Source organism: Oncorhynchus tshawytscha, linkage group LG06 (assembly GCF_018296145.1).
Source record: "Oncorhynchus tshawytscha isolate Ot180627B linkage group LG06, Otsh_v2.0, whole genome shotgun sequence".
Lineage (NCBI taxonomy): Eukaryota > Metazoa > Chordata > Actinopteri > Salmoniformes > Salmonidae > Oncorhynchus > Oncorhynchus tshawytscha.
The window spans coordinates 78,132,020-78,157,760 of NC_056434.1; the positions used below are offsets into that span (position 1 = coordinate 78,132,020).

General features: G+C 45.9%; 1 protein-coding gene across 5 annotated transcripts in view; it reads left to right on the top strand.

The window, feature by feature from the left end:
• Positions 1–25,741, top strand: part of LOC112253545 (girdin) — an 81,460-nt gene that overhangs the window by 19,168 nt on the left and 36,551 nt on the right. For all 5 annotated transcript variants that reach the window (XM_042323636.1, XM_042323638.1, XM_042323639.1 and 2 more), the window contains exon 4: positions 16,505–16,574. In XM_042323636.1, coding sequence (XP_042179570.1) covers positions 16,505–16,574 — 70 coding nt within the window. The remainder of the gene's footprint in view (positions 1–16,504; positions 16,575–25,741) is intronic.

A 25,741-nucleotide genomic window follows, 5' to 3' on the forward strand; every position in this document is an offset into this window, starting at 1 on the left:
AGCCAACTTCAGTACATACTTCTTATTCCTAGGCTCTGGATTAACTACTATCCAGCCTTAAGTTGTTATCTCTGCCCTGGCTAAGGTTCACCCTGGTTCTTCAGTGCTGCTAGTTATCAACCTGAATGACTGGTGGGCCTGGTTGAATCTAAGCCAGGCTAGTGGATGGGTGGCCGATAGCCTATCGGTTAGAGCGGTGGGTGAGTAACTGAAAGGCCGCTAGATCAAATTCCAGATAATGGCAGACCCTGGCCGTAACCCTACTCTCCGAGGGTGTCTCAGGGGGAGTTAGGATATGCAAATAATGTTAGGACAAAATTAGCACCCACCAAATTATTTACATTTAGCAGACACACGTATCCAGAGTGACTTACAGTAGTGAGTGCATATATTTTCATATATTTTTTTATATATATTAACATACCAGGTCCCAATCATTCACCATCCACATCCTCTGCGGCTGTTCAAAGTCTAGAAAAAGGCGCTTGGTTATTGACACATTGAAAAATGGATTTGGTTTTCTTTGCTGTGGTGCCAGTTGTTCCTTTTCCTGCTTTTTCATTTATCCATTTGAATCTCACACGTTCCAGATGGACATGTTAGAAATGTTATCAATTCTCTAGCTTCTATTTAAGGGAGTTAACCGCAGCATCTATAGTGAGCACATGGCAGCAGAGCAGATATGGTGGTGATGTACTAGTGTGTGTGTAGCTTGGTATTGCTTTGTCTGTCAAGCTTCTGCAGTGTAGCTTCACTCTTTAATATCAGGGTAGGAGGAACATTATTGAGTTACTGATCATGCTGACTCATCTCAAAGTCTTCCGGCGTCAGGCTATAGACCTCCACTCCTCTGGGATTACCCCCCCACTCATATGTTTTTTACAGTGTCAGCTCTCTTAATGTATATACCATGTGTCCCAATGTTTCTGCTATTGCACTTATAGACTGTCTAGACACACTGCTGCTTAAATATGTGTAGGCGCTAGTCACTCGATGAAATAGGAAGGTAATAGCCTGTTGGGGGTTGTGTTGTTGGCATGGAGAGGGTGTTACTACAGTACGATGCTGTATTGTGGTGGTGTTTTGTAGGAAGAAGCAATACTCATGAGTTGTTTCTGTCAGGAGGATTGATTGATTAGAGCCAAGTTGCCAACACTTTCCTAGGTATGACTTTGTAGTATTATGCTGAGAGTGCATGAGATTTTCACTTGAAAATTGCATAACTTTTTATTTATGAAGTAGGCTATTCATTCTTGGTCATGTTCTTTCAGGATCTTCATCACTCAGCTGTACATCATACCTTCTTCAGCTAGGCTTTGGTCATTGGGATCAGGGCATAAGGTAATCATTGGTGGATGTGTCGCTCACAGGTACTTCACAGTCCACTGAATTCCACTGTGAATCTTTGATTCTCACCAGTCCACTGAATTCCACTGTGAAGCTGTGATCCTTACCAGTCCACTGAATTCCACTGTGAAGCTGTGATCCTTACCAGTCCACTGAATTCCACTGTGAAGCTGTGATCCTCACCAGTTCACTGAATTCCACTGTGAAGCTGTGATCCTTACCAGTCCACTGAATTCCACTGTGAAGCTGTGATCCTCACCAGTTCACTGAATTCCACTGTGAAGCTGTGATCCTCAACAGTCCACTGAATTCCACTGTGAAGCTGTGATCCTCAACAGTTCACTGAATCACTGTCTGGTGATTCATCAAGTCTGTGATGGGCCAGAAGACGCTTTGGAGATCTAACCTGTTAACTCTATTTCACACTGGAATTAGTTGTCACGCCCTGGTCAAAGTATTTTGTGTTTATCTTTATGTATTTGGTCAGGCCAGCGTCCCGCGCCGGAGCCGCCACCATGGACAGACGCCCACCCGGACCCTCCCTATTGTTTTGAGGTGCGTTCGGGAGTCCGCACCTTAGGGGGGTTCTGTCACGCCCTGGTCAAAGTATTTTGTGTTTATCTTTATGTATTTGGTCAGGCCAGGGTGTGGCATGGGGTTTTTGTAATTGTGGTGTTTGTCTTGGGGTTTTGGTGGTGGTATTGGGATTGTAGCTTAGTGGGTTGTCTAGCAAGGTCTATGGCTGTCTGGAGTGGTTCTCAATCAGAGGCAGATGCTTATCGTTGTCTCTGATTGGGAACCATATTTAGGCAGCCATATTCTTTGAGTTTGTCGTGGGTGATTGTCCTTAGTGTCTTACTTGTACTCTCTGTTAGTTTGCACTAGATAGGCTGTTTTCGGTTTTCATTACGTTTATTGTTTTGTAGTGTTTAGTGTTTAGTCGTGTTTACGTTTTTTTGTTTAATAAATATGGATCGCAATCGACACGCTGCAGTTTGGTCCGACTCTCCTTCATCACCACTAGAAAACCGTTACAGAATCACCCACCACCAACGGACCAAGCGGCGTGTCAACAGGCAGGAGCAGCAGAAAGAGGAGAGGCAACAAAGGCAGCAACAGCGGCGCAATGAGGATTGGACATGGGACGATATATTGGATGGCAAGGGTTGCTACACATGGGAGGAGATCCTGGCGGGAAGGGATCGCCTTCCATGGGAACAGGTGGAGGCACTTAGGAGAGCAGAGGCAGCCGGAGAGAGGAGCCGGCGATAGAGGGAACACGGTTGGCAAGAAAGCCTGGGAGTCAGCCCCAAAATTTCTTGGGGGCTTACAGGGAGTATGGCTATGCCAGGTAGGAGACCTGCGCAAACTCCCTGTGCTTACCGGGGGCTGGAGAGACCGGGCAGGCACCGTGTTATGCTGGTGAGCGCACGGTGTCTCCAGTGCGGGTGCACAGCCCGGTTCGGTATATTCCAGCTCCGCGTGAAGCCAAATGCCATGAAGCCGGCTCTACGCATCTGGTCCCCAGTTCCTTGGGCCGGCTTACATGGCACCAGCCTTGCGCATAGCCCAGTGCGGGCTATTCCACCTCGCCACACTGGCAGGGCAACCGAGAGCATTCAACCAGGTAAGGTTGGGCAGGCTCGGTGCTCAAGAGCTCCAGTGCGCCTGCACGGTCCGGTCTATCCAGTACCACCTCCACACCCCAGCCCTCCGGTAGCAGCTCCCCACCAGGCTTCCTGTGCGTGTCCTCGATCCAGTACCACCAGTTCCAGCACCACGCACCAGGCCTTCAGTGTGCCTCGCCTGTTCAGCGCAGCCAGCGCTTTTCTCCTCTCCTGCGCTGCTGGAGTCTCCCGCCTGTTTAACGCAGCCAGAGCCTTCCTCCTCTACAGCGCTGCCGGAGTCTTCCGCCTGTTTAGCGCAGCCAGAGCCTTCCTCCGACACAGCGCTGCAGGAGTCTCCCGCCTGTTCAGCGCAGCCAGAGCTGCCAGTCTGCATGGAGCAGTCAGAGCTGTCAGTCTGCATGGAGCAGTCAGAGCTGTCAGTCTGCATGGAGCAGTCAGAGCTGTCAGTCTGCATGGAGCAGTTAGAGCTGTCAGTCTGCATGGAGCAGCCAGAGCTGTCAGTCTACATGAAGCAGCCCGAGCTGCCAGTCTGCATGAAGCAGCCAGTCTACATGGAGCAGCCAGAGCTGTCAGTCCGCATGGAGCAGCCAGAGCTGTCAGTCCGCATGGAGCAGCCAGAGCTGTCAGTCGGCATGGAGCAGCCAGAGCTGTCAGTCCGCATGGAGCAGCCAGAGCTGTCAGTCTACATGAAGCAGCCCGAGCTGCCAGTCTGCATGAAGCAGCCAGTCTACATAGAGCAGCCAGAGCTGCCAGTCTGCATGAAGCAGCCAGAGCTGTCAGTCTGCATGGAGCAGTCAGAGCTGTCAGTCTGCATGGAGGAGCCAGAGCTGTCAGTCTACATGAAGCAGCCCGAGCTGCCAGTCTGCATGAAGCAGTCAGTCTCCAGAGCTGTCAGTCCGCATGGAGCAGCCAGAGCTGTCAGTCTACATGAAGCAGCCCGAGCTGCCAGTCTGCATGAAGCAGCCAGTCTACATGGAGCAGCCAGAGCTGTCAGTCTGCATGAAGCAGCCAGAGCTGTCAGTCTGCATGGAGCAGCCAGTCTGCATGGAGCAGCCAGTCTGCACGGAGCTGTCAGTCTGCACGGAGCTGTCAGTCTGCACGGAGCTGTCAGTCTGTAAGGAGCTGCCAGTCTGCAAGGAGCTGCCAGTCTGCAAGGAGCTGCCAGTCAGCACGGAGCCGCCAGAGCGGTCAGTCTGTAAGAAGCCGCCAGAGCTGTCAGCCTATATGGAGCAGCTAGTGCCGCCAGTCTGCCCAGCGCCGCCAGTGCCCCCGTCTGCCCAGCATCGCCAGTCTGCCCAGCGCCATCAGTCTGCCCAGCATCTGCCCAGCATCGCCAGTCTGCCCAGCACGCCAGTCTGCCCAGCATCGCCAGTCTGCCCAGCTCTGCCCAGCGTCGTCAGTCTGCCCAGCGCTCTGCCCAGCACCGCCAGTCTGCCCAGCGTCGCCAGTCTGCCCAGCGTCGCCAGTCTGCCCGGCGCCGCCAGTCTGCCCGGCGCCGCCAGTCTGCCCGGCGCCGCCGGTCTGCCCAGCATCGCCAGTCTGCCAGACTCTTCCAGATCTGCCAGTCAGCCAGACTCTTCCAGATCTGCCAGTCAACCAGACTCTTCCAGATCTGCCAGTCAACCAGACTCTTCCAGATCTGCCAGTCAGCCAGGATCTGCCAGTCAGCCAGGATCTGCCAGTCAGCCAGGATCTGCTGAAACCACCAGCCAGCCAGGAGCTGGTAGATCTATCGACCTGCCTGAGCTTCCTCACTCCTGAGCTTCCTCTCACTCCTGAGCTTCCTCTCACTCCTGAGCTTCCTCTCACTCCTGAGCTTCCTCTCACTCCTGAGCTTCCTCTCACTCCTGAGCTTCCTCTCACTCCTGAGCTTCCTCTCACTCCTGAGCTTTCTCTCACTCCTGAGCTTTCTCTCACTCCCGAGCTTCCCCTCAGTCCCGAGCTGCCTCGGTCCCGAGCTGTCCTTCAGTCCCGATCTGCTCCTCAGTCCAGTGGGGTTCTGGGTGGGGACTACTAGGCCATGGTCGGCGGCGAGGGTGGACTAGGGACGAAGGGAGAGGGGACTAAGACATTAAAGGAGTGGGGTCCACGTGTGGACAGACTCCCTATTGTTTTGAGGTGCGTTCGGGAGTCCACCTTAGGGGGTTCTGTCACTGGTCAAAGTATTTTGTGTTTATCTTTATGTATTTGGTCAGGCCAGGGTGTGGCATGGGGTTTTTGTATGTGTTTGTCTTGGGGTTTTGGTGGTGGTATTGGGATTGTAGCTTAGTGGGTTGTCAAAGGTCTATGGCTGTCTGGAGTGGTTCTCAATCAGAGGCAGATGCTTATCGTTGTCTCTGATTGGGAACCATATTTAGCAGCCATATTCTTTGAGTTTGTCGTGGGTGATTGTCCTTAGTGTCTTACTTGTACTCTCTGTTAGTTTGCACTAGATAGGCTGTTTTCGGTTTTCATTACGTTTATTGTTTTGTAGTGTTTAGTGTTTAGTCGTGTTTACGTTTTTTTTTTTAATAAATATGGATCGCAATCGACACGCTGCAGTTTGGTCCGACTCTCCTTCATCACCACTAGAAAACCGTTACATTAGTCATTTTTACAAACATTCCAAGCTGCATTTTAAGCGATAATGTGGAGAGGATGTTGGGATTTATTGCATTTTTAGTTTCCTAGTAATGATACTTAGTCATTGTGGGTTTGCCAGTATTGTTGAGATTAGTCCTGTTAAGGCCTCTCTTCTAGGCTACTCAAGCCAAATGAATGTTAGAACACTTTTTAATTTGGTGGTCTCGGGTTGGCACGCATACAGTACAGAGCTGTTTGGAGCTCTCGCCAGCCAAACATTTTCCATGTGTGTAGCATCACGTCAAGCTCAAAAACAGACATGACTTATAGGCCTACACTTTTCAGTATCGATATGAATTGAAGAGTGGACCTGTGTTATGTCTCCCTTTAGCACTGCTTTGCTTTGGGGTGTGTTGTGAAGGCAGTCGCTCGTTTTGTTTTCACTGCGTTAAGGGGAACAGAGCTCCATTCACACACAGGGCCTGGTCCTCGGGGAACTGAGCCTCATGCATCATGTGACCCCACCCTATGCCCAGTTTAGAAGCCATTAAAGAGGGGATGGCATACTCACAGCCCAGATCCTCTTTGCTATCATCCAAACGTTAAATAATCGTCCACATATGAGGCTTTAATGCTGCATGTGTCTACTCTGAGCCCCAGAGTAGTGGAGCTTGTTTTAGATGCTCAGGGAGACTGTTCCCCTCCCGGTTAAGGTTGGCAGACCTACACAAAGACTGTGGGCCAGAGGGCTGAGATGTCTCGAGCATAGCCTCAGGTGGATGTTGTTGTTTTTGTCTTGGACTTCATCATGGAAAGATTTAAAGGAATGTGTGTGTGATGTGTGTTGTTATGCGAAAGCTTCAAGCTGGAGGTTGTTTTTCTTTCTTTGAATCATCACCATCATCGGCAATCCACAACATTTATTTCATTTGGGAATCTCGTAATCCGTAAGGGATTTCTTCCATGGCCCTAACATCTGAAACATGAGTGAATCCAGTTTATTAGGGCATGTAGGCCTGCTTGTGGCTTGAGGCTAATCTCACATGCTAAACCTAAATGTCCGGTTGATGTCAGAGCTGTGCCGATAGCTAGTAAACACGCATCATCCCCAACGGCCTCACGGTGTTGTCCTGGGTTGCCATAAAGATATGATTGAAGCTAGATTCTACTCTGCAACCCCTGTATATATATATATATATATATATATATATGTTAACACTCAAACTGGCGGGAGTACCCCTACAGAGAGAAGCCTTTTTTTGACAGAGAGTAAGTGATCCATCCCCATAACCTGCTTTAGTACAGAAGTGTTTTAATTTAGCCAAGAATGACCTGAGTCCGGTACTCTAGAACCTTGACCTACACCACTATTTCTATCTAGTAAGTGTTCTCATAACATTATAGCCACTTCAGAGACTTAGACTTAGGTTGTCTTATTAAGCATGCATGGAAGAGCAGCACATTTCAAGCTTCATTTAGATTAAAGTAGAGAGAACAGAGCTTGATTTTGTAAGAGGGGCGGGGCACTGTTGGCACCTGCCAGAAGATGCCTGTCTCTGTGAGTAGTAGGGCAGGTTTCAGATCCTACGGGAAGGGAGTGTGGGCTGAGCTTGTGCCAGTGGAGGTGCCTCCACCAGGCTAGGTCCTTGACAGTCTGACCCCTGGGGTCATTTGGTCAGCTGATGCTACTAGTGAATGAGACAGCAGGCATAATTACATGAATGCGGTGATGAGAGGTCTGTCATTTATCCAAATCGGCACTAAATCTATGATCTCTTGGAAATTACAGTAACCTTGGGCCAGGATTGAATTGTTACCTACATTAGCCGATCTGATGTAACCAGGCACAGTAGAGACCATGTTTTATGTCACTATTCACACCGGGAGGTATTCTGAATTCTTTGCGCTGAACTCATTCAATTAAATAATCATTTAAGTTGTGTACGCTTATCTCAACTCTGAATCAGACCTACAATACAGTCTAAAGGTTTTCATTATGCTCCTGCTTTTTTTGAAATCCTCAACATTAGGAGATCTTTTCTTGCATTAATTTAACACGATACAGATCTGTCACGCATGGTGTTAAGTGGTGTGAGACTATGGTGTGTAACTAACTAGCTGGTGCTCAGGTGAGAAAGAGGAAGGCTGCTGTGGTGCAGCTTGTTTCCATTGTGTTGCTTTCTGGAGTTGCAGCCTCTCCCCCTCTTTCCCCGCTCTCCCCCTCTTTCCCCGCTCTCCCCCTCTTTCCCCGCTCTCTCTCTTTCCCCGCTCTCCCCCTCTTTTCCCCGCTCTCCCCCTCTTTCCCCACTCTCTCTCTTTCCCCACTCTCTCTCTTTCCCTGCTCTCCCCCTCTTTCCCCGCTCTCCCCCTCTTTCCCTGCTCTCCCCCTCTTTCCCCACTCTCTCTCTTTCCCCACTCTCTCTCTTTCCCTGCTCTCCCCCTCTTTCCCCGCTCTCCCCCTCTTTCCCCACTCTCTCTTTTTCCCCGCTCTGTGTGTCTCCTTCTGCTATCTGAACAGCTTAAGCCCGTCTGCAGATTCATATTCACAGCATGTTTGTACTGTACAGTAGAGGATTGAAGTCTGCAGTGCTATGCCCAGAAGTGTGTGCATACGCACATGTGTGCGAACGAGAGAGACACCCAGCGAAGATTCACCCGGCTGGGGAGAATAAACCCTGTTGTCGTTGCTATGGTAACCAACTCTGAGTGCTAATTCAGAATGCTTGTGATTCAAGCATTCCAAGTTCTTAAGCAAGCAAGCAACCATCTTCCCCCTCTTCTCTTCCTCCTCTCCAACACACACACAGGCGCACTCTCACTCTGCTGCACAATTGCACCCCTGTTTGAGTGGTGCTGGTAGCGGAACCTGGGGAGTTGGGGGTAGTGAGCTGCTTAGACAGACAGTGACAGAAACAAAGCAGTCTCCTCCCTCTCTCCTTCCACCCCTTCCTACAGCTGGTTCCTGGGGCTGGGGTTCCACACAGCCAGGGCACACTGTGTCGATGCCCAGCCCAGTCCAGCCCCGCTGAGGAAGAAAAGGGAGTAGGTAGATCAGCATTAAAGTGCTGATCGGGCCACGCTAAATGGCAATTGAACCATGAGAAAATCTGCCTACTGTGAGACCAGCAGTCCCGGTTGTTGTCAGCTCGAATGTTGTCATTAAAACATTGTTTGATTGGTTGACAAGATGAACAATGCTCATTGGTCAACCATGCATCTTTTGGTGCCCCGAGCGCCGAGCTAGCGGAGCGAGCACCACGAACCGTGGAGCTTGCAAAACTGCTTGCGTTTTGCCGCCCTACTCATTGAAATCAACGAGAGACCTTGGTTGCTTACCGCGGCTTAACGTTGGGGGGTTGGGGCAGGTAACCTAACGTTGAGGGGGTTGGGGCAGGTAACGTAACGTTGAGGGGGTTGGGGCAGGTAACCTAATGTTGGGGGTTGGGGCAGGTAACCTAATGTTGGGGGGTTGGTGCAGGATTGGGGGGTTGGGGCAGGTAGCCTAACGTTGGGGGTTGGGGCAGGTTGCCTAGCGTTGGGGGTTGGGGCAGGATGCCTAGCGTTGGGGGGTTGGGGCAGGTTGCCTAGCGTTGGGGGTTGGGGCAGGTTGCCTAGCGTTGGGGGTTGGGGCAGGTTGCCTAGCATTGGGGGTTGGGGCAGGTTGCCTAGCATTGGGGGTTGGGCAGGTAACCTAACGTTGGGGGTTGGGCAAGGTTACCTAGCATTGGGGGGTTGGGGCAGGTTGCCTAGCATTGGGGGTTGGGGCAGGTAGCCTAGCGTTGGGGGGTTGCAGGTAGCCTAGCATTGTTGGGGCAGGTTGCCTAGCATTGAGGGGTTGGGGCAGGTAACCTAACGTTGTGGGGGTTGGGGCAGGTTGCCTAACGTTGTTGGAGCAGGTTGCCTAGCGTTGGGGGGTTGGGGCAGGTAGCCTAGCGTTGGGGGTGGAGCAGGTTACCTAGGGTTGGGGCAGGTAACCTAATGTTGCGGGGGTTGGGGCAGGTCATTGAACGTTGGGAGGGTTGGGGCAGGTAACCTAACGTTGGGGGGTTGGGGCAGGTTGCCTAACGTTGTTGGAGCAGGTTGCCTAGCGTTGGGGGGTTGGGGCAGGTAGCCTAGCGTTGGGGCAGGTAACCTAATGTTGCGGGGGTTGGGGCAGGTCATCTAACGTTGGGAGGGTTGGGGCAGGTTGCCTAGCGTTGGGGGATTTGTTTTGTTTTTTGCCCTTGAGCAAGGCAGTTAACTCCCAACAACAACTGCTCCCTGGGCGCCGATGACGTGGACATCGATTTAAGCCACACCAGCTTGGGTTTTGCAACTAGGTATTCCATTTCCCCTTGCCTAACCAAAAGTTTGCTGGTTTTAATCTCCAAGCCGACTAGGTGGAAACTCCGTCTGTGCCCTTGAACAAGGCACTAAACCCTTATTGCTCCTTTAAATCGCTCATGTAAGCATCTGCTAAGTGACTAAAATGTAAATGTACATTGAAGAAAAATATAAACGCAACATGTAAAGTGTTGGTCCCATGTTTCATGAGCTGAAATAAAAGCTCCCAGAAATGTTCCACATACACAAAAAGCTTATTTTGAAATTGTCGCATGTTGCATTTTATACATTATTTCAGTATAGTTAGCATAGCATGTCAGGAGGATTCACATTCTGGCATAATGAGGGTTGTGGATGTTTTGAGCAACTCCTTTTGTTAACACCATGTTATCGCATAAATTAGTTATGTTTTGATGCACTGTGTGAAAACACTGTTTGAGCTGAGCAACATGGTACTAGAGAATGAAGGTTTGGTCTGAGCAACATGGTACTAGAGAACTGAAACTCCAGTAACAGACCTCTGATTGTAACGTGACCCAGTTTTGAAGCGCAATGAACTCGGAGCTGATCAATAATTCAAGAGTAGACCGTGTGAACAGGAAGTGTAATCTATTCACCTCTCTCTCTCCACTGACACATCTGCTGAACTGTTTTACAGATGGATTATTTTCTCACCATGAATATTGCCAGGCATTCTGCCACTCCGGATGATAGGGAGGCTTTTCAATTTCAAAGCGCTTCTCCCATTCTCATTATATCCCATTCTCATTATACCCCATACCCCATTCTCATTATATCAGATCAACATAACACCCCACAGTGTGGTTCCCATTCCTGACTGTTTTATGTTTTATGCATGACAGATTGGGCTGTAAACTCCTGTTAGCATGGACTAATCCAACCTCCATATTTTAACAGACAAACACTTATTTTAATATGCAAACCGGGTTTTAGCATTGATTCAGGCTCTGTGATTCAGCAGTTAGCCCTAGGCTGTTTGTTTGTTTTGCCTAGTCAAGCATCCATAATGAAACATCATGGAGTTTATCATTGGCCAATCTGTACACGCTTCCCCCTTCTCCTTTACATAGAATTCAACCCCCCACTTCAAGCAGACAGGGGATTTAAAGATTGTGAGATGTGCATGAAATTCACATTTTCATGATCCATCAAACAGGAATACGCTTGATATCCTATATCTTGAATATGAGGCTTTCCATTCCCTGTGTTTTCCCTCCATGAAATAGGAGATTGTTAACCCAAATAGAGAGAGGGTGACATTGAGAGCATGTGCTGTGGGTAGACTGGGTAAAGATTACTCAGGCTTTTGACGCAGTGCCTGACTGTGCTATGTGCTCGTACTGCAAACGTGCCTGCCGAGAGAGACAGGGGTGTGTGTGTGTGTGTGTGTGTGTGTGTGTGTGTATATGTGTGTGTGTGTATGTGTGTGTGTGTGTGTATATGTGTGTGTGTGTGTGTATATGTGTGTGTGTGTGTGTGTGTGTGTGTGTGTGTGTCAGTGAGGGGGAGGCAGCAGCTAGAAAAGGGGCAGGTGTTGTGTGTTGTTGAGAAAAAAGAGTGTTTGTATTTGTCCCTCTGCAGATTCCTAACTACCCAAGGCCACAGTTGCTGTCTTGGGGTCTGACTCAGCAGTCAGCACCTTAGGCCACATGGGTGTTCTGTGCTTCTCACTTTAAAATGTATTTAGGTGGGATAGCATTTAATGATGAGAAATCACATGCTATTCTACTCAATCTATTCTATTCTGGAAGCATGGACAAATGTGAAGGTACTCCCTTCCTGTGGGGTTAGCCATATAATCCTCCTCCCACCTTTTACCAGCACAGCAGAGCTGCATCTAGTTCATACTGACACATAAAACCATGGCAACCATGGCAAATTCTCTTTGTGTAACCCCAGGAAACGAATGACCTTGAGAACATTCTGACATCCTGTCCCTGGGCTAGTGTGACAGGCATCATCCATTTTTTGTCCACGCGTGTCTATCCTTCTTCCTGTCATGTCATACACGTCATATGAACGCCTACAACCGTACATCTCTCTGAACAGAGATAAGCTTATTAACAGCCTGATATGACCAGTAGACATAATCATTTCCCCTCTTTTTGCCTTGACACCAGTGGTAGCAACGTGTTACAAAAGCATTGTGCACCTTCTGGCAATAAAAAACCCAAACTGAAAGGGTTTATTATCCTTCACCATGAGGTAATCTCATGTTAAATAACAATACGCTTATTTTTCATTGCATCAGAGTGAAGAGTACATAGGCCCCGTGTAACCCTCTTTAAAATGTCTGTGTGGAGTTTGCCTCGGTGGACGTTAAATATTGAAGATAATAGCCCTCATGTCTTTTATACTTGAAAAATGACTCTTTCAATTTGACCACAGAAGTCTCAGAAGAGGACGCAAATTAAGATTCACTAGATGTATGTTTCTAAATGTTATGACAGGTAGTTGGAGAAATATTTCAACATTGAACATATTTCGGGCGTGTTCTCTGATATAGGCCCTAGTCCAGTATCTTGGGGTTAGTTTAATCGTTAGACACAGATGCACCAACCCAAGCTCTCCGGATGTAATGTGAGCTGGACAGATGTCAGGCCACCGCCCCACATAGAATTTAATGGTTACTTTGGGTTGGAGTTCTTTGGCCCAAGGCCCAACACAGGCTTAAATTGCTATCCATACACAGTAAGCAAGGTCATTATCAAAGGCCTTAGTTCTGTTCCAAACAGCCAGTCAGTCCGGCAGTCTGTTAGAGATTAGAGACAGGCCCTAGGGCAGTGGGTCAAACCAGCACTGCCCACTAGTCTCATACCAGTCCAACAGACTTCTAAATAACTGAATCAATATTTAAAGCTGTTTAATGACAGTTCTCCCTCGTTTAGTGAGTACTTGGCTTTTGACATAATAGATGAAGACCGTGGAGAATCAATCAGTCAGCATGACTGCCTGTCTGTCAGAGTACCAGCAGCAGCATGGTGGTGTGCTGAACTAGGAGGAGCAGGGGATAAGCACCTTTACTAGTCAGCTGATGACAAGGTTTCTGCTGATGGTGTGACGGTGTGTTCCTGGTTTCTGTATGTGCCTTCTTGTGTGTGAGCTTTAAAGTGTGTGTTTCGATGGGCATCCTGTTTTTATGATGGACATATGAAAACCTTGTTGTTGCACATTCAACACACACACAGGATGGGTGATATCATCAAACGATGCCAGATGAGACCCTTGCTTTGTCTATTGGTTTCACAAATTGATACTCTTTATATAACATCCCCACTGGGCATCCCTCTGTCTGTACCATGGCTTCGGAGTAAACGGCTTCCCTGAAACTCTCTGGCTTAGCTATCGCATTGTGGAAGGAGAGGGGAAAGTATTCATGCATGGTTCTGCAGTGGTCCTTTTAAAGATGGCGTCTCCGTCTTCTTATGCAATCACTACTCATTCTGATGGTCATTGAAAACAATATGTACACTTTTTTTCAGGATATATAACATCTTGTGAACATCTGTAATAATAACTACTACTGTAATAACAAGTCACATTGCAACAACTCTTACTGTAAAAACTCATGCTGTAACAACTCTTACTGTAATAACTCTTACTGTAACAACTCTTACTTTAATAACAACTCATGCTGTAACAACTCATACTGTAGTAACTAATACTGTAATAACAACCCATACTGTACTGTAGTAACTAATACTGTAATAACAACTCATACTGTAGTAACTAATACTGTAATAACAACCCATATTGTACTGTAGTAACTAATACTGTAATAACAACTCATACTGTAATAACAACTCATACTGTAATAACAACTCATACTGTACTGTAGTAACTCATACTGTAATAACAACTCATACGTTAATAACAACTCATACTGTAATAACAACTCATACTGTACTGTAGTAATGCATACTGTAATAACAACTCATACTGTACTGTAGTAACTCATACGGTAATAACAACTCATACTGTAATAACAACTCATACGGTAATAACAACTCATACGGTAATAACAACTCATACTGTACTGTAGTAACTCATACTGTAATAACTCATACTGTAATAACAACTCATACTGTACTGTAGTAACTCATACGGTAATAACAACTCATACTGTAATAACTAATATGGTAATAACAACTCATACTGTAATAACTCATACTGTACTGTAGTAACTCATACGGTAATAACAACTCATACTGTAATAACAACTCATGGTAATAACAACTCATACGTAATAACAACTCATACTGTACTGTAGTAACTCATACTGTAATAACAACTCATACTGTAATAACAACTCACACTGTGTTGTAGTAACTCATACTGTAATAACAACTCATACTGTAATAACAACTCATACTGTACTGTAGTAACTCATACGGTAATAAAAACTCATACTGTAATAACTCATACTGTAATAACAACTCATACTGTGGTAACTACTACTGTAATAACAACTCATACTGTACTGTAGTAACTCATACTGTAATAACTCATACTGTAATAACAACTCATACTGTACTGTAGTAAATCATACGGTAGTAACAACTCATACTGTAATAACAACTCATACTGTGGTAACTAATACGGTAATAACAACTCATACGGTAATAACAACTCATACGGTAATAACAACTCATACAAATAAAATCAAATCAAATTTTATTTGTCACATACACATGGTTAGCAGATGTTAATGCGAGTGTAGCGAAATGCTTGTGCTTCTAGTTCCGACAATGCAGTAATAACCAACAAGTAATCTAACTAACAATTCCAAAACTACTGTCTTATACACAGTGTAAGGGGATAAAGAATATGTACATAAAGATATATGAATGAGTGATGGTACAGAGCAGCATAGGCAAGATACAGTAGATGGTATCGAGTACAGTATATACATATGAGATGAGTATGTAAACAAAGTGGCATAGTTAAAGTGGCTAGTGATACATGTATTACATAAGGATGCAGTCGATGATATAGAGTACAGTATATACATATGCATATGAGATGAATAATGTAGGGTATGTAAACATTATATAAGGTAGCATTGTTTAAAGTGGCTAGTGATATATTTTACATCATTTTACATCATTAAAGTGGCTGGAGTTGAGTCAGTGTCAGTGTCAGTGTGTTGGCAGCAGCCACTCAATGTTAGTGGTGGCTGTTTAACAGTCTGATGGCCTTGAGATAGAAGCTGTTTTTCAGTCTCTCGGTCCCAGCTTTGATGCACCTGTACTGACCTCGCCTTCTGGATGATAGCGGGGTGAACAGGCAGTGGCTCGGGTGGTTGTTGTCCTTGATGATCTTTATGGCCTTCCTGTAACATCGGGTGGTGTAGGTGTCCTGGAGGGCAGGTAGTTTGCCCCCGGTGATTTGTTGTGCAGACATCACTACCCTCTGGAGAGCCTTACGGTTGTGGGTGGAGCAGTTGCCGTACCAGGCGGTGATACAGCCCGCCAGGATGCTCTCGATTGTGCATCTGTAGAAGTTTGTGAGTGCTTTTGGTGACAAGCCGAATTTCTTCAGCCTCCTGAGGTTGAAGAGGCGCTGCTGCGCCTTCTTCACGATGCTGTCTGTGTGAGTGGACCAATTCAGTTTGTCTGTGATGTGTATGCCGAGGAACTTAAAACTTGCTACCCTCTCCACTACTGTTCCATCGATGTGGATGGGGGGGTGTTCCCTCTGCTGTTTCCTGAAGTCCACAATCATCTCCTTAGTTTTGTTGACGTTGAGTGTGAGGTTATTTTCCTGACACCACACTCCGAGGGCCCTCACCTCCTCCCTGTAGGCCGTCTCGTCGTTGTTGGTAATCAAGCCTACCACTGTTGTGTCGTCCGCAAACTTGATGATTGAGTTGGAGGCGTGCGTGGCCACACAGTCGTGGGTGAACAGGGAGTAATACAGTAATAACAACTCATACGGTAAAACAACTCATACATTAATAACAACTCATACTGTAGTAACTAATACTGTAATAACAACTCATACTTACTGTAGTAACTCATACGGTAATAACAACTCATACGGTAATAACAACTAATACTGTAATAACAACTCATGCTGTACTGTAGTAACTCATACTGTGTAACAACTCATACTGTAAAACAACTCATACTGTAATAACAACTCATACTGTAGTAACTGATACTGTAATAACAACTCATACTTACTGTAGTATCTCATACGGTAATAACAACTCATACTGTAATAACAACTCATACTGTAGTAACTGATACTGTAATAACAACTCATACTTACTGTAGTATCTCATACGGTAATAACAACTCATACTGTAATAACAACTCATACTGTAGTAACTGATACTGTAATAACAACTCATACTTACTGTAGTATCTCATACGGTAATAACAACTCATACTGTAATAACAACTCATACTGTAGTAACTGATACTGTAATAACAACACATACTTACTGTAGTAACTCATACGATAATAACAACTCATACTGTAATAAGGGAAAGGGGGATACCTAGTCAGTTGTACAAGTGAATGTATTCAACTGAAATGTCTCTTCCACATTTAACCCAACTCGAACTGTAATAACAACGAATACTGTAATAATAAGTATTTTTGATGTGTTCCTCCAGGAGACCCTCCAGCAGCTGGTGATGATGCCTCTCCCCAACGTGCTGGTGCTGGGCAGGAACCCTCTCAGTGGTACGTCTTCATCTGACTGACCTGCCAACAATGCACACTGTTACACTGGGAGTTCAGTGGGGAAATATTCCATCTTCTCACTGAGGATGTTAGTGTCCTGTATTAGAATACAGTGTAGACTCCTGCAGTGTAGACTCCTGCAGTGTAGACTCCTACAGTGTAGACTCCTACAGTGTAGACTCCTGCAGTGTAGACTCCTACAGTGTAGACCCCTACAGTGTAGACTCCTACAGTGTAGACTCCTGCAGTGTAGACTCGTACAGTGTAGACCCCTACAGTGTAGACTCGTACAGTGTAGACTCCTACAGTGTAGACTCCTACAGTGTAGACCCCTACAGTGTAGACTCGTACAGTGTAGACTCGTACAGTGTAGACCCCTACAGTGTAGACTCCTACAGTGTAGACTCCTACAGTGTAGACTCCTACAGTGTAGACTCCTACAGTGTAGACTCCTACAGTGTAGACTCCTACAGTGTAGACTCCTACAGTGTAGACTCCTACAGTGTAGACTCGTACAGTGTAGACTCCTACAGTGTAGACTCGTACAGTGTAGACTCGTACAGTGTAGACCCCTACAGTGTAGACTCCTACAGTGTAGACTCGTACAGTGTAGACTCCTACAGTGTAGACTCCTACAGTGTAGACTCGTACAGTGTAGACTCCTACAGTGTAGACTCGTACAGTGTAGACTCGTACAGTGTAGACCCCTACAGTGTAGACTCCTGCAGTGTAGACTCCTGCAGTGCAGACCCCTACAGTGTAGACTCGTACAGTGTAGACCCCTACAGTGTAGACTCCTACAGTGTAGACCCCTACAGTGTAGACTCCTACATAATGTGAACCCTTTAGAACTTCATTATTATGCACCACACATCATGTAGGTCTGTTTCTTCATCTTGAAATCAGTTTTCCTCGTCCTTGTGGGCAGATGTCCTTTCCACCAGCTAGAATCGCTCCGTTCTCTTCATGGTAAGATATTGGGTTATTGGATAGTCATGTGAAACTAAGATAAAACCAGTCATTGATTGTGTTGTCAACATATTTGGATTTAGGAAACACATGATTTGTTTTATTTCAAATCAAATGTTATTGGTCACATATATATGGTTCGCAGATGTTAATGCGAGTGTAGCGAAATGCTTGTGCTTCTAGTTCCAAAAGTGTAGCAATATCTAACGTGTAATCTAACAATTCCACAACAACTACCTAATACACACAAATCTAAGTAAAGGAATGGAATAAGAATATAAATATATAAATTAATGGGTGAGCAATGACCAAGCAGCATAGGTAAGATGCAATAGATGATATAAAATATGTTATATACATATGAGATGAGTAATGCAAGATATGTAAACATTATTAAAGTGGCATTAATAAAGTGACTAGTGTTCCATTAATTAAAGTGGCCAATGATTTCAAGTCAGTATGTTGGCAGCAGCCTTTCTGTGTTAGTGATGGCTGTTTAACAGTCTGATGGCCTTGAAATAGAAGCTGTTTTTCAGTCTCTCGGTCCCAGCTTTGATGCACCTGTACTGACCTCGCCTTCTGGATGATAGCGGGGTGAACAGGCAGTGGCTTGGGTGGTTGTTGTCCTTGATGATCTTTATGGCCTTCCTGTGACATCGGGTGGTGTAGGTGTTCTGGAGGGCAGGTAGTTTGCCCCCGGTGATGCGTTGTGCAGACCGCAACACCCTCTGGAGAGCCTTGCTGTTGTGGGCAGTGCAGTTGACGTACCAGGCGGTGATACAGCCCGACAGGATGCTCTCAATCTGTAAAAGTTTGAGGGTTTTAGGTGACAAATAGTGGTGCAATGGAGCACACAACTCTCGGATCGGATCACGGTTTTGAGTCACGGATCGGATCACGGTTTTGAGTCAAGGATCGGATCACGGTTTTGAGTCACGGATCGGATCACGGTTTTGAGTCACGGATCGGATCACGGTTTTGAGTCACGGATCGGATCACGGTTTTGAGTCACGGATCGGATCATTTTTCAGATCAGCAAAAAAAAAAGGGAGACATTTAACATTGCTTTCCATTTATTACTTAAAGAACACTTAAAGCATAGAACTTTTCAATGTTTAAATCCAATATTCAAATAAAATATTCAATACTCAATTGTTAAATTAAAGTGCAATTTGAGGCATGATACCTTCTTCCTCTGGACAATAGTGAATGAAAAAATAGCCCGTGTCCACGTCATCAAAAACAAGTAAAAAAAGAAAGAAAGGAAAAACAGACCTGAGCTTATAACTTCACATTACTTTTCTAAAATATGAGGATGTCTACATTGTCTGGGGAGAGGGAAGACCTCTTACAGTCACTATGTCTCCTGCCGTGGAGAACACCCTCTCACTAGGAACTGAAGTGCCAGGCACAGCCAGGTAGCATCTTGCCACCATGACAATGTGAGGGTATTTACACTCATTGCTTTTCCACCATGCCAGTGGATCACCATCCAGTGCCTTGTGTGATGCCATCTCCTCTTTGATGCTGTTGGCAAACATCTTGCCTGTGTCCTTGCTCGAAAAGGTCTCCCCGAAAAGCTCCTTAATGGCTGAATTATTTTGTGGAGGAGATGCCTCTGAGTCTGCTCCTGTCAGCTCTGTGGCTTGACCCTGCAGAAAAAATTACTTGATCTATTTAACTAATTATTGATTTTCATATTTCATAGAATTGTAATTGTGGCAATAACATTTAATAAAAGCCATTATTATTCCAAATAAAAAATGAATGATTCTAATAGCAATAGCATAGACTAAGATTAGACTGCAGTATATTATTAAACAAGTAATTCACTCTTATTATTTTCTTTACCTCTTCAGTGGCCACAATCTCAGTGGTGAGATCAATGAATGTCCCCCGGTGTAGGGCAGGTTCTCGGTGAGACAGGGACTTGAACAGACAGGGACTTGAACAGACAGGGACTTGAACAGACAGGGACTTGAACAGACAGGGACTTGAACAAACAGGGACTTGAACAGACAGGGACTTGAACAGACAGAGGTCCCTGGAGACAGAGGTTACCCTGGAGGTCCACTCCTCTGTGGTGTAGTGAGCAGTCACAGTCACATAGCTTTCTGTTACCCTGGAGGTCCACTCCTCTGTGGTGTAGTGAGCAGTCACAGTCACGTAGCTTTCTGTTACCCTGGAGGTCCACTCCTCTGTGGTGTAGTGAGCAGTCACAGTCACGTAGCTTTCTGTTACCCTGGAGGTCCACTCCTCTGTGGTGTAGTCACAGTCACGTAGCTTTCTGTTACCCTGGAGGTCCACTCCTCTGTGGTGTAGTGAGCAGTCACAGTCACATAGCTTTCTGTTACCCTGGAGGTCCACTCCTCTGTGGTGTAGTGAGCAGTCACAGTCACGTAGCTTTCCGTTACCCTGGAGGTCCACTCCTCTGTGGTGTAGTGAGCAGTCACAGTCACGTAGCTCTCTGTTACCCTGGAGGTCCACTCCTCTGTGGTGTAGTGAGCAGTCACAGTCACGTAGCTCTCTGTTACCCTGGAGGTCCACTCCTCTGTGGTGTAGTGAGCAGTCACAGTCACGTAGCTTTCTGTTACCCTGGAGGTCCACTCATCTGTGGTGTAGTGAGCAGTCACAGTCACATAGCTTTCTGTTACCCTGGAGGTCCACTCCTCTGTGGTGTAGTGAGCAGTCACAGTCACGTAGCTTTCTGTTACCCTGGAGGTCCACTCCTCTGTGGTGTAGTGAGCAGTCACAGTCACATAGCTTTCTGTTACCCTGGAGGTCCACTCCTCTGTGGTGTAGTGAGCAGTCACAGTCACGTAGCTTTCTGTTACCCTGGAGGTCCACTCCTCTGTGGTGTAGTGAGCAGTCACAGTCACATAGCTTTCTGTTACCCTGGAGGTCCACTCCTCTGTGGTGTAGTGAGCAGTCACAGTCACGTAGCTTTCTGTTACCCTGGAGGTCCACTCCTCTGTGGTGTAGTGAGCAGTCACAGTCACATAGCTTTCTGTTACCCTGGAGGTCCACTCCTCTGTGGTGTAGTGAGCAGTCACAGTCACGTAGCTTTCCGTTACCCTGGAGGTCCACTCCTCTGTGGTGTAGTGAGCAGTCACAGTCACGTAGCTCTCTGTTACCCTGGAGGTCCACTCCTCTGTGGTGTAGTGAGCAGTCACAGTCACGTAGCTCTCTGTTACCCTGGAGGTCCGGCACGATCTTCATCTGGCACGATCTTCATACTGAAGTGGGTGCGCGAGGGGATTTGATAGCGTGGCTCAAGCACTTTCACCATATTTTGAAACCCTTTGTTTTCCACAACAGAGTATGGCCTCATGTCTGTAGTGATAAACATCCCAATAGATTTGGTGATGGCTTCAGCCCGGTTTGATTCTGCAGCAAAGGTATTAAATGCCGCGGTGAGAAGTTGTTTTCTCTTGACTGAGTTGGCTCCCGTCACTGACACACCAGGGTGACGACACTTTAAATGGGGAAGCCAAAATGCTCCCATACATGAGACTTAAATGAAGGCTTTTCCAGTTCTTCAGCTCCTCCGCCAGCTCCATGTCTGTCAGCTCCATGGCTCCTCCGCTAGCTCCATGGCTGTCAGCTCCATGGCTCCTCCGCCAGCTCCATGTCTGTCAGCTCCATGTCTGTCAGCTCCATGTCTGTCAGCTCCATGTCTGTCAGCTCCATGGCTGTCAGCTCCATGGCTCCTCCGCCAGCTCCATGTCTGTCAGCTCCATGGCTCCTCCGCCAGCTCCATGTCTGTCAGCTCCATGGCTCCTCCGCCAGCTCCATGGCTGTCAGCTCCATGGCTCCTCCGCTAGCTCCATGTCTGTCAGCTCCATGGCTCCTCCGCCAGCTCCATGTCTGTCAGCTCCATGGCTCCTCCGCTAGCTCCATGTCTGTCACCGCTCTTTTTTCTTCTTTACTTTCTGCAACGCGAGCATCCAGGATTGATTCGTTGGGATTCAACATGCCTCGTTCACATGAACAGAACACACAACTGCTTTTAAAAAAAATATCTAATCAACCTTCAGGCTTCAGAGTGAAACACAGCATCTGTCTTGTCTTTATCTTTTCACTGCAACTCTGCATCGAGATTTAGGGAATTATTACTTTAAAAAGTAACAGCGGTAGTAAAACTGTAATTCACACTATGATGGTTAAACTTTGCAATTGATGCACGGTCCACATGCGTGCCGAATCGTTGCGGGGGTGATACGTACGGATCAACTATGGTCCATTACACCACTAGTGACAAGCCAAATTTATTCAGGCTCCTGAGGTTGAAGACGCACTGTTGTGCCTTCTTCACCATGCTGTCTGTGTGGGTGGACCATTTCAGTTTGTCCGTGAGGTGTACGCAAGGGAACTTCAAACTTTCCACCTTCTCCACTACTGTCCCATCGATGTGGATAGGGGGCTGCACCCTCTCCTGTTTCCTGAAGTCCACGATCATCTCCTTTGTTTTGTTGACGTTGAGTGAGAGGCAAGTCAGTTAAAAACAAATTCTCATTTACAATGACTGCCTACCCCGGCCAAACCCTAACCTGGACGACGCTGGGCCAATTGTGCGCCGCCCTATGGGACTCCCAATCACATTATGCCTGTTTGTTGAATCTTGAATGAGCTACTGTGAAAAATAGCTAGTATCTTTCTCTTTCTCTCAAGACCCAGACAACACAGCCATGTCATTTGATACTCCTATGTGCAAAATATTATCAGACCAACTCAGTCCTGAACCACAACATGCAGCATTCCAGTATTTTTCCTGTGACCTTTGACCCTAGCGGTGTGCAGCAGCAATAGTAGCTGGAGCCATCTGAAAGTGATTGCCCATGTGGCTTTTATTATGAAGTCATTAAGGCTCCATGGGGGATGGGAATCCAGAATCCACCCTGGACTATTAATCCACTCTGTTACTAAACACTACAAAACCCCACTCTCTCATCTGGTTCCCTCTCCCCTTGGGTGCCCCCTACCCCAGAATGTCTGTTGGCCACAGACACAGTCTTCCACACTGAATATCCCTTCAATTCAGTCTGATCCTGCTTCAAAAGAGAAGCACTTAGACCAGCTAGAACACAATGTGCCCCTGAAGGCTAATCTCCTGTTCAATGAAGACTACTGTAAGGCGTTGTTTGTCTTTATAGTAAACCTACTTCTCCTTTGGTTTAACAATCAAGCTTTCATTTCAGAGAAAGGGTATGAGTCTCAGTTTCCTGCCTTGTAGAAAGTAGTTTGCACGTACTTTGTATTGCTGACATTGTAACATTCTAGTGTGGTCCTTTAGATGCCAGAGAAGTGTCCCTTTTCAGGAACAACAACTGTAAGGAGACAACTGCTCTCCAATGGCAGGTGGAGGCAGGTCAGACTGACGGTCACCAGCAACACTGTGTGGGGTTGTGGGAAAGTCATGAAACTTACAGTCACATTTAGAAGCCTGAAGGTGGTTAGAAGACCTAGGGAGTGGTGAGAGTAGGGGAAATAGGTGAATATGAAATCAGTTTCAGTGGTGAAAGTGACATTTTGCAAAAGTATTTCTTATCAGAGGAACCATGTGTAGTCGCTGACCCACAGATATACTGACCCACATTATACTGTAGATATACTGACCCACATTATACTGTAGATATACTGACCCACAGATATACTGACCCTCATTATACTGTAGATGTACTGACCCACATTATACTGTAGATATACTGACCCACATTATACTGTAGATATACTGACCTACATTATACAGTAGATATACTGACCCACATTATACAGTAGATATACTGACCCACATTATACAGAAGATATACCTACCCACATTATACTGTAGATATACTGACCCACATAGATATACTGACCCACATTATACTGTAGATATACTGACCCACATTATACAGAAGATATACCTACCCACATTATGCTGTAGATATACTGACCCACATTATACTGTAGATATACTGACCCGCACTATAGATATACTGACCCACATTATACTGTAGATATACTGACCCACACTATACTGTAGATATACGGACCCACATTATAGATATACTGACCCACATATATATACTGACCCACATTATACTGTAGATATACTGACCCACATTATACTGTAGATATATACTGACCCACACTATAGATATACTGACCCACATTATACTGTAGATATACTGACCCACACTATAGATATACTGACCCACATTATACTGTAGATATACTGACCCACACTATACTGTAGATATACGGACCCACATTATAGATATACTGACCCACATATATATACTGACCCACATTATACTGTAGATATACTGACCCACACTATACTGTAGATATACTGACCCACACTATAGATATACTGACCCACATTATACTGTAGATATACTGACCCACACTATACTGTAGATATACGGACCCACATTATAGATATACTGACCCACATATATATACTGACCCACATTATACTGTAGATATACTGACCCACATTATACTGTAGATATATACTGACCCACACTATAGATATACTGACCCACATTATACTGTAGATATACTGACCCACACTATAGATATACTGACCCACATTATACTGTAGATATACTGACCCACACTATACTGTAGATATACTGACTACATTATAGATATAGTGAATAACAGTGATTGGGCCAATTGTCATTGACAAAATAGATATTGTCATTGTGATGAAAATGACTAATATGATGATATGAAATGACAGAGAGGCCAGGGCCGCAGTAGACTTGTACTGTCGTCCACCAGAGGAAACGTGTGGTCCAGTGTCACTCAGAGGCCTTGGGTCCCTGCTCCCCGGAAGAACCCCCATCACCAGGTTCCTGTGAACAATAGCTGGGCAGGAAGGAATGCAACTCTAAAGGGTTCGTCACTGTCCGTGCGCCCCTGTGAGTTTCCTGCCAGGAACAAGGGAGTGTAGTGATGGAGGGAAGGAGGAGGGAAGGAACCACACTAGGCACATAGAGCACTATGATAACAAAGCCTGGGGAGCCAACCCTCTGTCTGCTGAGCCAGGGCTGCTCAAGGGGACATCGTCTACTTTAAACCTCCTCTTCTCTTCTTGCCCCTTCTCTCCTCTTTATTTCTCTCTCATTCTCTCACCACATCTTTCTCTTTCCTGCTCTCCCCATCTCTCTCTCTCTCTCTCGCTCGCTCGCTCACTCTCTCTCTCTCGCTATCTCTTCAGACATGCTTGGTTCAGGCAGCCTCTTTAAATTATTCATCCAGTGCCTGCCTGCTCCTTATCTTTAGCACTCAAGAAGATTTGCCTTTCCAAATCACTATACAGGCTTTCAGTTAGAGGAAACAGCATTTAGAAGGCATTTGTTACTGCTGGCATTCTATACTCCGACTAGAAATCTAGAACGGCTACTCTCTATTTCCCTTATAGATATTGATTAGCTTTGATAATGTATTGTGAGCATGGGCCTTAAAACCATCTAATCGTCGTCTGTTCCACCCTTATCCTGGCTATCAGAATATTATTTGAGTTCCTCACTGCGACCTTAACACTTAAAATGGAAGTTCACACGTTTACATGTCGACTTTTCCCTCTTTCTGTGATTGTAGTTGCACTGCTGACAGAACAGACCTACTTCTCTCAATTGATATTCTGAGGCAGTTCCTGTTCTGGACCGAGGAGGTTGCAAATATAGGCCAGTTACAGTTATTTTTATTACTAATGGTGCTTCAGTCTGGGCCAAAAACATCCTGTTAGTTTAGCTGAGATTTATGTGTGATCCTCTAGATGTCGTGTGTGTACATCTGTAAGAAATCCACATGGAATGAGATAAATCTTGTCTTCAAAGAGGATGCCATTAGGATTGGTGAAACTGTTGTGTCACGATCAGTTGTTGATTCGTTACAGATATATAATAATAATAATATATTATTATATAAGATATAGCTCAGCTGAAGTGTTGCTAGTGATTAATGTTTATCATGGCTTTTATCGTTAGTGGACTTGGCACTATAAGCAGTACATTTATCACCGCCTCTTGGAAGCGTATATTCCATTGTATAGGCTACACCCAATAACCTTCTAATCTCACTACCTCTGCTGTCACTAGACACCCAACATCTGCACCCACATGGAGAAGACGGATGCACCATAGCATACACTTACAACAGGATCTTGCCATTGATATTATGGCTGTCCGTAAAGATGTTTTATC